Genomic DNA, 16,994 nt, shown 5'->3' with positions numbered 1-16,994 from the left:
TCTACTGCAACCTACATCCTTCTGAATCTGCTTGGTCTCCCTCTACGATTTTTACCCTCCACACTGCCCTCCAATGCTAAATTTGTGATCCCTTGATGCCTCAAAACATGTCCTACCAACCGATCCCTTCTTCTAGTCAAGTTGTGCCACAAACTTCTCTTCTCCCCAATACTGTTAAATACCTCCTCATTAGTTACGTGATCTACCCACTTTATCTTCAGCATTCTTCTGTAGCACCACATTTCGAAAGCTTCTATTCTCTTCTTGTCCAAACTAGTTATCGTCCATGTTTCACTTCCATACATGGCTACACTCCATACAAATACTTTCAGAAACGACTTCCTGACACTTAAATCTATACTCGATGTTAACAAATTCCTCTTCTTGAGAAACGCTTTCCTTGCCATTGCCAGTCTACATTTTATATCCTCTCTACTTCGACCATCATCGGTTATTTTACTCCCTAAATAGCAAAACTCCTTTACTACTTTAAGTGTCTCATTTCCTAATCTAATTCCCTCAGCATCACCCGACTTAATTTGACTACATTCCATTATCCTCGTTTTGCGTTTGTTGATGTTCATCTTATATCCTCCTTTCAAGACACTGTCCATTCTGTTCAACTGCTCTTCCAAGTCCTTTGCTGTCTCTGACAGAATTACAATGTCATCGGCGAACCTCAAAGTTTTTACTTCTTCTCCATGAATTTTAATACCTACTCCGAATTTTTCTTTTGTTTCCTTTACTGCTTGCTCAATATACAGATTGAATAACATCGGGGAGAGGCTACAACCCTGTCTTACTCCTTTCCCAACCACTGCTTCCCTTTCATGCCCCTCGACTCTTATAACTGCCATCTGGTTTCTGTACAAACTGTAAATAGCCTTTCGCTCCCTGTATTTTACCCCTGCCACCTTCAGAATTTGAAAGAGAGTATTCCAGTTAACATTGTCAAAAGCTTTCTCTAAGTCTACAAATGCTAGAAACGTAGGTTTGCCTTTTCTTACTCTTTCTTCTAAGATAAGTCGTAAGGTTAGTATTGCCTCTCGTGTTCCAACATTTCTACGGAATCCAAACTGATCCTCCCCGAGGTCGGCTTCTACCAGTTTTTGCATTCGTCTGTAAAGAATTCGCGTTAGTATTTTGCAGCTGTGACTTATTAAACTGATAGTTCGGTAATTTTCACATCTGTCAACACCTGCTTTCTTTGGGATTGGAATTATTATATTCTTCTTGAAGTCTGAGGGTATTTCGCCTGTCTCATACATCGTGCTCACCAGATGGTAGAGTTTTGTCATGACTGGCTCTCCCGAGGCCATCAGTAGTTCAAATGGAATGTTGTCTACTCCCGCGGCCTTGTTTCGACTCAGGTCTCTCAGTGCTCTGTCAAACTCTTCACGCAGTATCTTATCTCCCATTTCGTCTTCATCTACATCCTCTTCCATTTCAATAATTTGTCCTCAAGAACATCGCCCTTGTATAAACCCTCTATATACTCCTTCCACCTTTCTGCGTTCCCTTCTTTGCTTAGAACTGGGTTTCCATCTGAGCTCTTGATATTCATACAAGTGGTTCTCTTCTCTCCAAAGGTCTCTTTAATTTTCCTGTAGGCAGTATCTATCTTACACCTAGTGAGACAAGCCTCTACATCCTTACATTTGTCCTCTAGCCATCCCTGCTTAGCCATTTTGCACTTCCTGTCGATATCATTTTTGAGACGTTTGTATTCCTTTTTGCCTGCTTCATTTACTGCATTTTTATATTTTCTCCTTTCATCAATTAAATTCAATATTTCTTCTGTTACCCAAGGATTTCTATTAGCCCTCGTCTTTTTACCTACTTGATCCTCTGCTGCCTTCACTACTTCATCCCTCAGAGCTACCCATTCTTCTTCTACTGTATTTCTTTCCCCCATTCCTGTCAATTGTTCCCTTATGCTCTCCCTGAAACTCTCTACAACCTCTGGTTCTTTCAGTTTATCCAGGTCCCATCTCCTTAAATTCCCACCTTTTTGCAGTTTCTTCAGTTTCAATCTGCAGTTCATAACCAATAGATTGTGGTCAGAATCCACATCTGCCCTAGGAAATGTCTTACAATTTAAAACCTGGTTCCTAAATCTCTGTCTTACCATTATGTAATCTATCTGATACCTTTTAGTATCTCCAGGATTCTTCCAGGTATACAACCTTCTTTTATGATTCTTGAACCAAGTGTTGGCTACGATTAAGTTATGCTCTGTGCAAAATTCTACAAGGCGGCTTCCTCTTTCATTCCTTCCCCCCAATCCATATTCACCTACTATGTTTCCTTCTCTCCCTTTTCCTACTGACGAATTCCAGTCACCCATGACTATTAAATTTTCGTCTCCCTTCACTACCAGAATAATTTCTTTTATCTCGTCATACATTTCATCTATTTCTTCATCATCTGCAGAGGTAGTTGGCATATAAACTTGTACTACTGTAGTAGGCATGGGCTTTGTGTCTATCTTGGCCACAATAATGCGTTCACTATGCTGTTTGTAGTAGCTAACCCGCACTCCTATTTTTTTTATTCATTATTAAACCTACTCCTGCATTACCCCTATTTGATTTTGTATTTATAATCCTGTAATCACCTGACCAAAAGTCTTGTTCCTCCTGCCACCGAACTTCACTAATTCCCACTATATCTAACTTTAACCTATCCATTTCCCTTTTTAAATTTTCTAACCTACCTGCCCGATTAAGGGATCTGACATTCCTCGCTCCGATCCGTAGAACGCCAGTTTTCTTTCTCCTGATAACGACGTCCTCCTGAGTAGTCCCCGCCCGGAGATCCGAATGGGGGACTATTTTACCTCCGGAATATTTTACCCAAGAGGACGCCATCATCATTTAATCATACAGTAGAGCTGCATGTCCTCGGGAAAAATTACGGCTGTAGTTTCACCTTGCTTTCAGCCGTTTGCAGTACCAGCACAGCAAGGCCGTTTTGGTTAATGTTACAAGGCCAGATCAGTCAATCATCCAGACTGTTGCCCCTGCAACTACTGAAAAGGCTGCTGCCCCTCTTCAGGAACCACATGTTTGTCTGGCCTCTCAACAGATACCCCTCCGTTGTGGTTGCACCTACGGTACGGCCATCTGTATCGCTGAGGCACGCAAGCCTCCCCACCAACGGCAAGGTCCATGGTTCATGGGGGGGTTGAAAGCATATCATTTATATAAATAAGAAACAGGAGTGGCCTCAGCACCGACCCTTGGGGAACGCCCCACTTAACAGTGCCCCATTGGGACTGAACATCACTACCACTCTCAATATTCCAGAAAATTACCTTCTGCATTCTGTTCTTAAAGTAAGAGGCGAACCAACTGTAAGCTACTCCCCTTACTCCATAATGGTCCAACTTCTGCAGTAATATCTTATGGTCAACACAATCAAAAGCCTTCGTTAAATAAAAAAAAAAACCTAGTGTTCCCAACCTTTTATTTAGTCCGTCCAAAACCTCACAGAGAAAAGAGAATATAGCATTTTCAGTTGTTAAACCATTTCTAAAACCAAACTGTACATTTGACAGCAAATTATGTGAATTTAAATGCTCCAGTAACCTTGTATATACAACCCTCTCTATAACTTTAACAAACACCGATGGCATAGAAATAGGTATATAATTGTCAACATTATCCCTGCCTCCCTTTTTATAAAGTGGCTTCACTATCGAGTACTGTAATCGGTCAGGAAACCGACCACTCCTAAAGGAAAAGTTACAGATATGGCTAAGTACTGGGCTAATATACATAGAACAATACTTCAGTATTCTGCTAGATACCCCGTCATATCCATGAGAGTTCTTGGTCTTTAGTGATTTAATTATTAACTCAATCTCCCTCTTGTCAGTATCATGGAGGAGCATTTCAGGTAACAGTCTCGGAACACTTTTATCTACGAGCGCTATATGATTCCCTGTTGGGACTAGGTATAACAGCTGCGGATTCTGCGTGGTGTCTGTTCTCTCGCGTATGTCCGAAAGGACATACGCCATACATTCATATAATACGGCCAAATGGCTCAAGTAATTCGTTGTGTACATATTGAGTATTCAGAAGTCACAGTAGTGGAATCATTTGCTGACTTCAATCTGTTGTATGGGATATCAGCTAATGAAATTACACAACACGTTTGTGACAAGTTGCAAGGAGATGGTCTAAAAGTGGAGTACTGCTATGGAGAAGGATATTATAATACTGTGACCGTAACTGGACACATCAGTGGTGTTCAGAGATGTATTTAGGATGTAAATCTCTAAGCAGTGTTTGTTTCATGTTCAGTCACTCACTCAATCTTGCTGGAGTATATGCAGCTACTGTTGGCGCAAAATCGGGGAGATTTTTTGGCTCATTTTTCTCAAGCTGTACACGTAGTTGTGATTTTCCTAAACACCACGTTCCAGTTAATGTGAAGCTATTCTGTGACACAAAATGGAGTTAAAAGAATGAATCTCTACATGTGCATGCTGATCGATCACGAAAGCAGCTGAGAGACAAATGGAAACACGCAGTATGTCTGATATTTCAACAGAAAGAAGAATCGGAAGACTAAAGAAAATGTCTGGTGAGAAAAGTATCAACTCTAGCTTAAATTTAGTTCAGGAATCTCGTTGGTAATAGCTTGAGGCAGTAGATAAACTAACACCAGAATTTAAAAAAATACGTTACAAATGAATATACTTCACGAGCTATTTGATTTAGTTCAAATTCAAATACTATTCGATGCAGAAAAAGATTAATTCATTGTTCAAAACATTCGCGATTTGTGTAACAAACATTCCGAATTGAATGCTTCAACTATGATTGCTGAAGTACATTGTATTAGACGCCACATTCCTTTATTTTAAGACATTCATCTTGAAGATAATATTTTTGCATGAATAACTTTAGAATTATTAAGCTGGATAATTAAGTGGAAGATGCAAAAGAGTTAAAAAACATTTTTGTAGCACTAACAATTTTTTTAGCAATCACTGTTTCATATGCTACTTGTGAAGAAGTTTTTCCAAATTAAGATAGACTATGATCAAAGAATAGTTGAGTAACCTTGCAATTTTATCAAGTGAAAGAAAGATAAATGTAATTTTCAACCATGTAATAGAACAACTTGCAAAAACAATATCCAGAAGATTTAAAATAAACGCCTTAAGAACAAAAATTGGCAGGAAGTACGCAAAACCTATTGTATCTTCATCTAGTGACAGATATCCACTCAATGCGTACTGTTTATTTTTTTCTATTTCCCTATTTTGGTAGAACTCTATTGGTACCTATAAACTATTGCAATTTCGAAGTACACATTTATGAATTTAGAGAAGTAATTTGATTTTATGATTTCAGTTATAGGTTTAGAAAATAAATAGCTTTAAAACTTGGATTTTTAATACCTTATGGGGGGGGGGGTGAAGTATTTTAAATTACCCCCCTGCACTTAAACACAATGGTACGCCATTGAGGAGAGAACAAGATTCTACAGTTCTCATTCTGATGTAGTTAATTCGGTAGGTGTGAGAAACTATCTTGCCTTAAGAACAAAAATTGGTAGGAAGTAAGCAAAACCTATTGTATCTTCATCTAGTGACAGATATCATCTCAATATTTTTAAGGTAGTTTACTTCATCACCTCCAACCGATTCCTTCTTCTAGTCAAGTTGTGCCACAAATTCCTCTTCCCCCCAATTCTATTCAGTACCTTTTCATTAGTTACGTCATCAATCCATCTAATCTTGAGCATTCGTCTGTAGTACCACATTTCGAAAGCCTCTATCCTTTTCTTGTCTGAACTGTTTATCGTCCATGTTTCACTTCCATGCATGTCTACACTCCATACAAATACTTTCAGAAAGGTCTTCCTGACACTTAAATCTGTACTCGACGTTAACAAATTTCTTTTCTTAAGAAACGCTTTCTTGTCATTGGCAGTCTACATTTTACATCCCCATCGTCAGTTATTTGCTCCCCAAGTAGCAATACTCATTTATTACTTTAAGCATCTCATTTCCTAATCTAATTCCCTCAGCATCACCTGATTTAATTCGACTACATTCCATTATCCTCGTTTTGCTTTTTTTTATGTACGTCTTATATCCTCCTTTCAAGACACTGTCCATTCCGTTCAACTGCTCTTCCAGGTACTTTGCTGCCTCTAATAGAATTACAATGTCATCGGCAAACCACAAAGTTTTTATTTCTTCTCCATGGATTTTAATTCCTGCTCCAAATTTTTCTTTTGTTTCCTTTACTGCATGCTCAATACACAGATTGAATAGCATCGCGGATAGGCTACAACCCTGTCTCACTACCTTCCCAATCACTGCTTCCCTTTCGTGCACCTCGACTCTTATAACTGCCATCTGGTTTCTGGACAAATTGTAAATAGCCGTTCGCTCGCTGTATTTGACACCTACCACCTTTAGAATTTGAAAAAGAATAGTCCAGTCAACACTGTTAAAAGCTTTCTCTAGGTCTACAAATGCTAGAAACGTAGGTTCACCTTTCCTTAATCTATCTTCTAAGATAAGTCGTAGGGTCAGTATTGCCTCACGTGTTCCAATATTTCTACGGAATCCAAACTGATCTCCCACGAGGTCCGCTTCTGCCAGTTTTTCCATTCGTCTGTAAAGAATTCGCGTTAGTATTTTGCAGCTGTGACTAATTAAACTGATATTTCAGTAATTTTCACACCTGTCAACTGTTTTCTTTGGGATTAGAATCATTATATTCTTCTTGAAGTCTGGGGGTATTTCGCCTGTCTCATACATCTTGCTCAACAGATGGTGGAGTTTTGTCATGGCTGGCTCACCTAAGGTTACCAGTGGTCCTAATGGAATGGTGTCTACCTTTGGGGTCCTGTTTCGACTCAGGTCTTTCAGTGCTCTGACCAACTCGTCACGCAGTATCGTATCTCCCATTTCATCTTCACCTACATCCCCTTCCATTTCTATAATATTGCCCTCCAGTACACCGCCCTTGTACAGACCTCCTCCCACCTTCCTGCTTTCCCTTCTTTGCTTAGTACTGGTTTTCCATCTGAACTCTTTATATTCATACAAGTGGTTCTCTTTTCTCCAAAGGTCTCTTTAATTTTCCTGTAGGCAGTATCTATCTTACCCCTAGTGATATAGCCGGCCGGGGTGGCCGGGCGGTTCTAGGCGCTACAGTCTGGAACCGCGCGACCGCTACGGTCGGTGGTTCGAATCCTGCCTCGGGCATGGGTGTGTGTGATGTCCTTAGGTTAGTTAGGTTTCATTAGTTCTAGGTTCTAGGGGACTGATGACCTCAGGAATTAAGTCCCATAGTGCTCAGAGCCATTTGAACCATTTTGAACCTAGTGATATATGCCTCTACATCCTTACATTTGTCCTCTAACCATACCTGCTTAGCCATTTTGCACTTCCTGTCGCTCTCATTTTTGAGTTGTTTGTATTCCTTTTTGTCTGCTTCATTTACTGCCTTTTTTATATTTTCTCCTTTTATCAATTAAATTCAGTATCTCGTGTGTTACCCAAGGATTTCTACGAGCCCTCGTATTTTACCTATTTGATCCTCTGCTGCGTTCACTATTTCATCTCTCAGAGCTATCCATTCTTCTTCTATTGTATTCCTTTCCCCGTTCTTGTCAATTGTACCCTAATGCTCTCCCTGAACCTCTCTACAATCTGTGGTTGTTTTCATGTAATTATCCGAATTTACACCTTCCTTATGGTTAAACCACGGTCCCTAATAAATGAATAACAACAATATATTTTATTCATAAACCAATTACGTAGCTTGCCCTTAAAAAGTAAAACGTAGAACAGAAAAATTAGAATGATTGAGAAGAAACTGCAAAAAATGGAATGATTAGGTTGGATTACTTGCATTGAGAGTCACTTTGGAATAGTTCAGCTTCCTGGAGTAAGCCTTTCTGTTCGATGAATTATCGGAGACATGCACGTCGATGAAGATAAGACGTAATGATTAGCATTACCATACAGGGTTTTTCAGTATTATGTCACCTGTTACACTGTTTTTTCTTACGAAATTCTGTATGTTTTATTACATGTGTTTCTGGAGAAGGGGGGGGGGGCTGGAGGGGGGCGCAAATTAAGTGAAATGTCGAACCCCGGGCCCCGAGGAGGGGTGCCAGTGAGTGCTGTGCACCGGGCGCCAATTGGGGGGGCGGGGGGGTGGGTGGCACGGTGCGCCAATAAAATGTCGTGCCACCAGCGCCAGTTACTTTCGCTAGCCACTGTCTGGTACGGTGTGTATTACGTGTAGCGCTTTGTGTCTTAGGTCCACATGGTATTTTAAGAAATCAATAACTGTCACGAGCGATGTTTTGTGGAAATGAGAAGAAACTGTTAAAATAAAAGCAGTCTTTGATCCGCATTTGTTGATTTGTTAATCTTCGTCCATTAGAGACCTTTCCTGAATCGGGTAGAACATGATCCTACCATCAATGAAAGTTTGTGATTTCTTTCCCTATGCAGACCGCACATTAGGAGGAGGATAAGAATCTTATCTACCGAGTAGGTAATAGACAAGCTTCCACCGTGTAATCATCGACATTCGCTTGCAGTTGCTCTCCCTTTGTCTGAACTGTTTGATGCCCATGTTTCTTCTCTAGAACATGTTACACTCCCAATGAAATACTTCTGCGAGCCCTTGCGAGCATTTAAATTTATATTCAGTGTAAAGAAATTTTCAGAAATGCTTTCCTTGCTATTATCAGTCTACATATTATATTCTATGTCTTTCGGCATCAACAGTTACTTTGCTGCTCAAATAGTTAAACTCATCTACCACTTTGAGTGTCATATTTACTTATCTGGTTCCTTCGTCAACGTCTGTTGTAATTCTGTAAATTCCACTATCTCCTAATGTGAAACTCCCTGGCACATTAAAACTGTGTGTCGTACCGAGACTCGAACTCGGCACCTTTGCCTTTCGCGGGCAAGTGTTCTATTTACACTTGCCCGCGAAAGGCAAAGGTCCCGAGTTCGAGTCTCGGTCTGGCACACAGTTTTAATCTGCCAGGAAGTTTCATATCAGCGCACACTCCGCTGCAGAGTGAAAATCTCATTCTGGAACCTTCTAATGTCCTTCCAAGGTACTATCCGTTCCGTTCATGTGAACTTCCAAGTCGCTTATCGTCTCTCTGAACTTCAATTCCCGTTCCACAGTTCTCCTTTGTGTTCTTTACTGCCTGTTCGTTGTACAGATTGAATAACATGGGGTATAGGCTACAATCTTGGCCTCTTCTTTCTCAGAAACTGCTCACCTTTCATGCACTTCGACTCTTACAATTGCAGTCTGTGTTCAAATGGTTCAAATGGCTCTGAGCACTATGCGACTTAACTTCTGAGGTCATCAGTCGCCTAGAACTAGTTAAACCTAACTATCCTAAGGACATCACACACATCCATGCTCGAGCCAGGATTCGAACCTGCGACCGTAGCGGTCGCTCGGTTCCAGACTAGCGCCCAGAACCGCACGGCCACTCCGGCCGGCCGCAGTCTGAGTTCTGTAGATGTTGTAGACAGCCTTATGCTCCCTGTAATTTATCCCTTCAGAAATTCAAATCCCTTCAGAAATTCAAAGAGTGTAGTCCAGTAACCATTGTCAAAATGTTTCTTTAAATCTAAAAATTCTGTAAACGTTTACTTTCTTCAACACGTCTTCTAAGATAAGTGGTAGGGTCTGTACTGTCTCGTGCTTTCCTACATTTCTCCGGAATCAAAACTGATCTTCTTTGATACTGGATTCTATTCTTCCTCCTTCTGTAAATAATTCGTGTCATTATATTGCCACAATTATTATACTGATGTTTTCGTAATATTCACGCCTGTCACGAGTTGCCTTCTTTGGAATTGAATTTATTACATTTCTCATGAAGTCTGAGCGTATTTCACCTTTCTCAAATATCTTGCATGAAAGCAGAAAGAGCTTTGACATGGTTAGTTGACCCAGAGGATCTCAGTAATTCTGAGGGAATGTCGTTTACTCCAAGAGCCTTCTTTCGAACCTAGGTCTTTCAATGCTGTGTCAAATTCTTCTCGTAGTATCATAGCTCCCATCTCATCTTACCTACTTCCTCTTTCTGTTCTACAATATTGCCTTCAGGTTCGTTGCCTTGTATATTCCTTCCACATTTCAGCCTTCTTTGTTTAATATTGCCTCACCTAGTTATTCATGCTTCTACAGCGTTCATTTCTCCCGTAACCATTCCTTTTTTTTTACCATTAAGCACCTGACAATCTCACATTTACTTTTGCGTGTTTCTTTGCTGTAGTTTTACATTTTTTTCCTGTCATAGATTAAATTCAATATCTCGAGTGTTACCTACGGACTTCTATAGCCCCCTGTGTTTTGGGTTACTTGATCCTCCGCTGCCTCCAGTATTCCATCTCTGACAGCTACGCATTTGTCTTCTATTGCATTCCTTTCCACGTTTCAGTCAATCGTTGTCTAGCGCTCCCTTTGAAACACTCAACGAAATCAGGTTTCTTTTTTCAGTTTGTACATGTCCCGCCTCTTTAATTTTGGAACGTCCTGCAGTTTCTCTAGTTTTAATCTTCAGTTCATAGCTAATATATTATGGTCGTAGTTCACATACACCTGGATATGTTTTGCAGTTTAAAATCCAGTTTTAAAATATTTATTTACTGTTATGTAAATAAATTTTCATTGTTTCCAAGCCTCTTCCATGTATACAACTTCCTTTCATGATTCTTAAACGAAGTGTTAGCAGCGACTAAAAAGTGCTTTATGCGAAATTCTGACAGGTGGCTTTCCCCTTGTCTTATTTTCCCCAGTCCTTCTTCTCCTATTATTGGATCATTTCTTCCTCCCCCTTGGCTAGTATGTTGTCAAAAATCAATTTTTTTGTGAACCTACTGACAAATTCCTCATCATATCCAGTTTTCGCATCTATGACCAGTGAGCACAGCTAACGAGAACGTAATAATGAATTACCCAAGTCTCTCGGAAACTGCTACAAGAAATATGTTGATCCTTGTATGCAGATTTTTGTTACATTACAGCGATCAAACGTTTCAAGGCAATTAAGGAACTAACGCGACAGTCACACTATAGTACCATACGCTACGTGATGCCGAGCATAGATTTAGATTAGAAGGAGATTCGTTGATCTGTGGGGCAAAAGAGACATTTACTTACCCCCTCTGAGTTCGTTATTTATTTGGTAATAACACAGATCGTCGAAACAGCGGACATCGAAGCCAAGGTCTTCGAAAGTGTGGCGGAGTGCGTCTCTGTCGATCTGTGTACCCTTCCTATCCGGAAGTTGGTGTAGCTCGTCGTCGTATGCTCTAGGGTCGAAGTTCTCATGGCTGAAGATCATGGCCACACCGCGTTTCTGTCTGCACATGGAATACTCCTCACCGTCGCGGGACACACCAGGGTTTGGCAGAATGTTGGCGGAAGATGTCGGTGTCGGTGTAGGTGTAGGTTTCGGCATCGACTGTGTTTTTCTGAAAACAAAACGAGCATTAAATGGTGCTTATCTCTACATATAGTAGCTTTCAGAGTGCACCAACATCCTGGACTCCCTGCAGCCACACAGTTCACATCTGAATCAAGTGAACGCGACCATCTGTACCAGCCAAGAAGTTTTGAGGCTATACAGGGTTGAACAAAGTGCTGTACATCCGTGGGCTACCATTTCACAGTTGAGGCAGGGCTAATCTGTCACTGGGAAGATGAGTGTCTCGATGTGGGCGACATGTTATTGTTAATGAAGTATTCTATTTGAACCCGGCATATTGCTAAAATCGTCCCATTTGTGGAGCCTAAAGGAGTCGCGGAAGTTGGTGCAATCTAAATAAGGTTTTCGTTTTTACCGATTGAGGTACAGATTCCTAAAGCCGGACCAGTGGGAGTAGAGCTCTCACGCTGAGAGTTCCGTACAAACTTAATTGTATATATATAGATAATAATTATTAAAATTTCTTGTGGCTCAATGGTGTGATGCAAGTCTTTCTATTGGAGGCCACTTCAGTGACTTGCGTGTCCCTAAGCTTCCCCAGTTATCCAACTGTGGAAAAAGGACCTACAGTTTAACGTGTAATCTGAACCACATGCTGTTTCTTGCGACTGCTCACATCGTTGAGAGGTGAGGGATGGGTTAAAACAATGACTGAAAAGTCCGTGGTCCGACCGAGATTCGATTCAGCTACCATTCAGTTTCCAGACACGCACCTTAAAGCTAGACCACACGGACTGTCGTATATGCAGGTTGATTCAGCCACCCCCACCAGCGTCGTTTTATGCAACCCCACATGACAGAACAATGTTGTTGACCAGTTCGCTTTGAGATGTGAAGCACATTGTCAAATGTCACAGAATAATTGGTGAAGTATACGAAGATATCTTAGACCAAGTGTACAAATATTGTTTATGAAACTGCTTTTGCACGTTAACAATATTAATCTTTTCATTGCCATATATACCAGAAATGTGTTACTTCCATACCTTCCATTTTCAGACCTCGTCTTAGTTTCTTTGTTTTCGGTGGTGAGGCACACAATGTAAGAGAACAGTTCTGTACCATTTAAGTGAGATTAAGTATTATAAACAGAGTAACCTTACCATTATTTCTGATGGTGGTATACACCGCATAAACAACTTTTCGGAGTCATTTACGGAACATTAAGTATTATAAACGTAATAAGTTGACAGATACATCCAAAACCTGAATGACTATACCGCTAATTACACAAAGGAAGACGGGAGACACTTGCATAGGTATGGCAGACTTAAAATGAATCTTGGTCCAAGAATATCTTGTAACTCTGACCAATCCTCGTATTTTTTATAGTTCAAATGGCTCTGAGTACTATGGGACTTAACATGTGAGATCATCAGTCCCATAGAACTTAGAATTACTAAAACCTAACTAACCTAAGGACATCACACACATCCATGCCCGAGGCAGGATTCGAACCTGCGAGCTCTGAGAGGGATCTTATATCTATTAAGTGTCTGTCGCCTATCTGGATACCGTTCGTGATAGAAACGTAGTGTGTATTGTGTAATACGATATCGTTAGGGGCAACAGAATCACCCTAGATAAGTTATTCATTTATAGGTTTTTATGAGTGCGTTTACGAGTATCAAAATATGTTGTTAAATGTGTCGTGTCTGTTCTACCAGACAAGTCCGACAGAACAGCCTTCACATGTATAATAGTAAATATGTATCTCTATGGTAATGATAATTTCAGTGGTGTTGCACACTACGTCCGAACACCTGCGCGGAAATCAGGTAAAGCTGTGCGCAGTGAAGATAATGGATGGTGGACGCTACATGTGCAGTGTGTGACAAGTTGGGACTTTGGCTTGCATGGGAGGCATGTGAGGATAGCTGAAGTGGTTAAGGTGCTCACTAGCGTAAAGCAAGAAATTTTGGTTAGACTTCTGGTCCGGCATAAAGTTTAGCTTTTTGCCACTGAATTTAATTCAGTGCCCAATTGCGGCTGAGATCCGTATTTCTGTTGAATCAGTCAAAATACGTGACATATATGACTTTCTTTTCATTGCATTAACTTAGAAGCTTGACATAAATTTTAAACCGATACCGCTACCCGTTCACGATGAAGAGGGAACTTAACAGACGGACGAACGTACAAGTGGGCAACATATGGAAGAAAAACTTTTATGTGTGATATAATTACAAATTAACAATTTGCGGATTTTTTCTTTACTTGAACTGTGAAACTTCGCTTCTTATCATATTACACGATATGTGTCAATAGGAAGTACCCTACAGATTCTGATAAGTGAGTTTGCGAGTATCGAAATATGTGCCATAAATGGGTGTATCTTTTGATCGCATTGACTTAGAAGCCAAAATGTTACACACAGCCAAGGGAACGTAGAGCTCAGTTCTAGAGTAAAAGGTGTCTTAACAGTATGACAGACAGAAAAACAAGCAGACAAACTGACAAAAAAGTGATCCTACAAGGGTTCCGTTTTTTAAAATTGAAGTCAGAATCCTGAAGATTAGAGTATGTTGAGATAAAAAGTAATTCTCCGATCATGCTCACAGAACCACATGAACGTAGCGGCCACCGTATCAACTTTTACTAAATTGCGCCATTCGGATGGGATTTGATGGATCATGAAGTTATGACACTGTTCTTACAGGAGTTGTCAGTTTCCCAAACATTAGAGCTGTTACATCTATTTAAACTAGTTCTTCATCTGGTCTTGCGAGGCTGAGTGCATCCAGTTTCAATCTTCCAGTTAGGAAAAACCCTTGTACTACTGTTAAATGAAACCAGATACACTGCATAACAGAAAGAGACGATGACCACTTTTTTTCCCTTACTCTACACCTTCAGATACAGACATACTTATTCTATGCGCCAGGATTCAATCGAGTGGCACTTACTTGATGAGAAGGGGTCTGATCTTAAGTGCTGGTCCAAATATCAGCTCTTGATGAGGTGAGAAGGGTACAATAGTTCGCTTTGTTGCAGAATCTACACTGACGAGCAAAAACGTTATGGCTACTGTCCACAACGACACTAGATGCTACATGTTGGTGTTGTGGGCACGTCACATGGCAAGGTAATCATACAGGGCGAAAATTAATAAAGCCGACAAACTGTAGGGACGGATTCCAGATTGCAAATGGAGGAAGAAAGGCCCTATGAACGTGTGTCCGGAAACGCATCTTTGCTGCAGTAGATGGCGCTGAAGAATGAAAGTTTCTCAGAGTACATGCCGTGTGTTCCTTGTGTGTTGACTGACGCAGCCACCTGTAAGATGCAAAATGGTCTAGTATCCGTGTCGGGAACAAGCCGAGAGTGTGTATGTTGACGGCCAAGCATTTAGAAACAGTCGAGAGGCAGCACGACTGTACCAAATTAAGTGCCCACACAGACACCAGCCACATCACATAACATTTCAAACCTTTTCTGGGCGTTTGTGTGCTCGCGGGTCGTTTCAGACAGACGAACGTGCAGGAGGCGGCGGACTGAGCGTACACGAAATTTCGAGAATCGGCTTCTACAGGATACAGAGGAGGCGAATCCTAGTATAAGTTCCAGAAAGTGGCTCGGCAACATGGTGTAAACCAAAGTACGATTATGTACATCCTATTTGGCAGCCTCTACAATCTCTGTCACCTGCAACGCGTGCAAGTATTATCGACAGCGAATTTTCCTCAACGGGAAGGATTTTGTCGATGGTTTTTGACCCAGACCATCACAATTATGGGATTTCTGTCATCAGTCTTCTTTACCTACAAAGCAATCTTTATCAGAACTGACATCATCAATCTGCATAATCATCTACATCTACATCTACTTCTACATCCACATCCATACTCCGCAAGCCACCTGACGGTGTGTGGCGAAGAGTACCTTGAGTACCTCCATCGGTTCTCCCTTCTATTCCAGTCTCGTATTGTTCGTGGAAAGAAGGATTGTCGGTATGCTTCTGTGTGGGCTCTAATCTCTGTGATTTTATCCTCATGGTCTCTTCGCGAGATATACGTAGGAGGGAGCAATATACTGCTTGACTCTTCGGTGAAGGTATGTTCTAGAAACTTTAACAAAAGCCCGTACCGAACTACTGAGCGTCTCTCCTGCAGAGCCTTCCACTGGAGTTTATCTATCATCTCCGTAACGCTTTCGCGATTACTAAATGATCCTGTAACGGAGCGCGCTGCTCTCCGTTGGATCTTTTCTATCTCTTCTATCAACCCTATCTGGTACGGATCCCACACTGCTGAGCAGTATTCAAGCAGTGGGCGAACAAACGTACTGTAACCTACTTCCTTCGTTTTCGGATTGCATTTCCTTAGGATTCTTCCAATGAATCTCAGTCTGGCATCTGCTTTACCGACGATCAACTTTATATGATCATTCAATTTTAAATCACTCCTAATGCATACTCCCAGATAATTTATGGAATTAACTGCTTCCAGTTGCTGACCTGCCATTTTGTAGCTAAATGATAAGGGATCTATCTTTCCGTGTACTCACAGCACATTACACTCGTCTACATTGAGATTCAATTGCCATTCCCTGCGCCCTGCGTCAATTCGATGCAGATCCTCCTGCATTTCAGTACAATTTTCCATTGTTACAACCTCTCGATACACCACAGCATCATCTGCAAAAAGCCTCAGTGAACTTCCGATGTCATCCACAAGATCATTTATGTATACTGTGAATAGCAACGGTCCTATGGCATTCCCCTGCGGCACACCTGAAATCACTCTTATTTCGGAAGACATCTCTCTCTTGAGAATGACATCCTGCGTTCTGTTATCTAGGAACTCTTCAATCCAATCACACAAATGGTCTGATAGTCCATGTGCTCTTACTTCGTTCATTAAACGACTGTGGGCTTCAGCCAATCCTTAGGGAATGGTTGGGGCGTCTCGTCACCATCTGTTCAGCATCAAAATGTGGGCAGGGATTCTTGGCGTCCACATACCTGGACCAGTTATTCTACAACGCCTCGATGGAAGAACATACTTGGACTTCATGCCGAATACTCTGCCAGGGCTGCATGAGAATGTGCCTTTGGCAGTCCGACGGGTTATGTGATTTCTGCATGATGGAGCATCACCCCATTTCCGCTTTAGAATTTGCCGACGTCTCAAGAGCATCTTCCCCAGATGTTGGATAGTAGACGGAGGCCCTGTACCATGACCTGCTAGATCACCGGGCTTAAACACCCTGGACTTTTACCTCTTGGTATTTGAAAACGTCGTGTATGCTGAAACAGTTTCTGATGTGCAGACCTTTCAACAGCATGTAAAAGACGCCTGTGATGCTATTCGGAGATAGGTCGGAACCTGCGAGAGTGGGGCAATCCATGATGCGACGTGTGAACGAGTGCATGGCATCCCATAGAGGCCACTATGGACCTCTGTTGTGACGTGTGGTCGATGCAGCCTTGTACTATATTCCTCGACGATTCGTTGTTGTTGCATGCGCACTGTCCA

The 16,994-nt window shown here is 41.3% G+C and overlaps 1 protein-coding gene across 1 annotated transcript in view; it reads right to left on the bottom strand.

The window, feature by feature from the left end:
• The window catches only part of LOC126163144 (caspase-1-like), a 147,388-nt gene that overhangs the window by 79,349 nt on the left and 51,045 nt on the right, over positions 1 to 16,994 (bottom strand). Inside the window, exon 4 of the mRNA XM_049920073.1 lies at positions 11,190 to 11,503. Coding sequence (XP_049776030.1) covers positions 11,190 to 11,503 — 314 coding nt within the window. The remainder of the gene's footprint in view (positions 1 to 11,189; positions 11,504 to 16,994) is intronic.

This window comes from Schistocerca cancellata, chromosome 1 (genome assembly GCF_023864275.1).
Source record: "Schistocerca cancellata isolate TAMUIC-IGC-003103 chromosome 1, iqSchCanc2.1, whole genome shotgun sequence".
In the NCBI taxonomy this organism is placed as follows: Eukaryota; Metazoa; Arthropoda; class Insecta; order Orthoptera; family Acrididae; genus Schistocerca; species Schistocerca cancellata.
The sequence above is the reverse complement of the archived record's forward strand: the minus strand, read 5'-3'. Positions and strand labels throughout refer to the sequence as shown.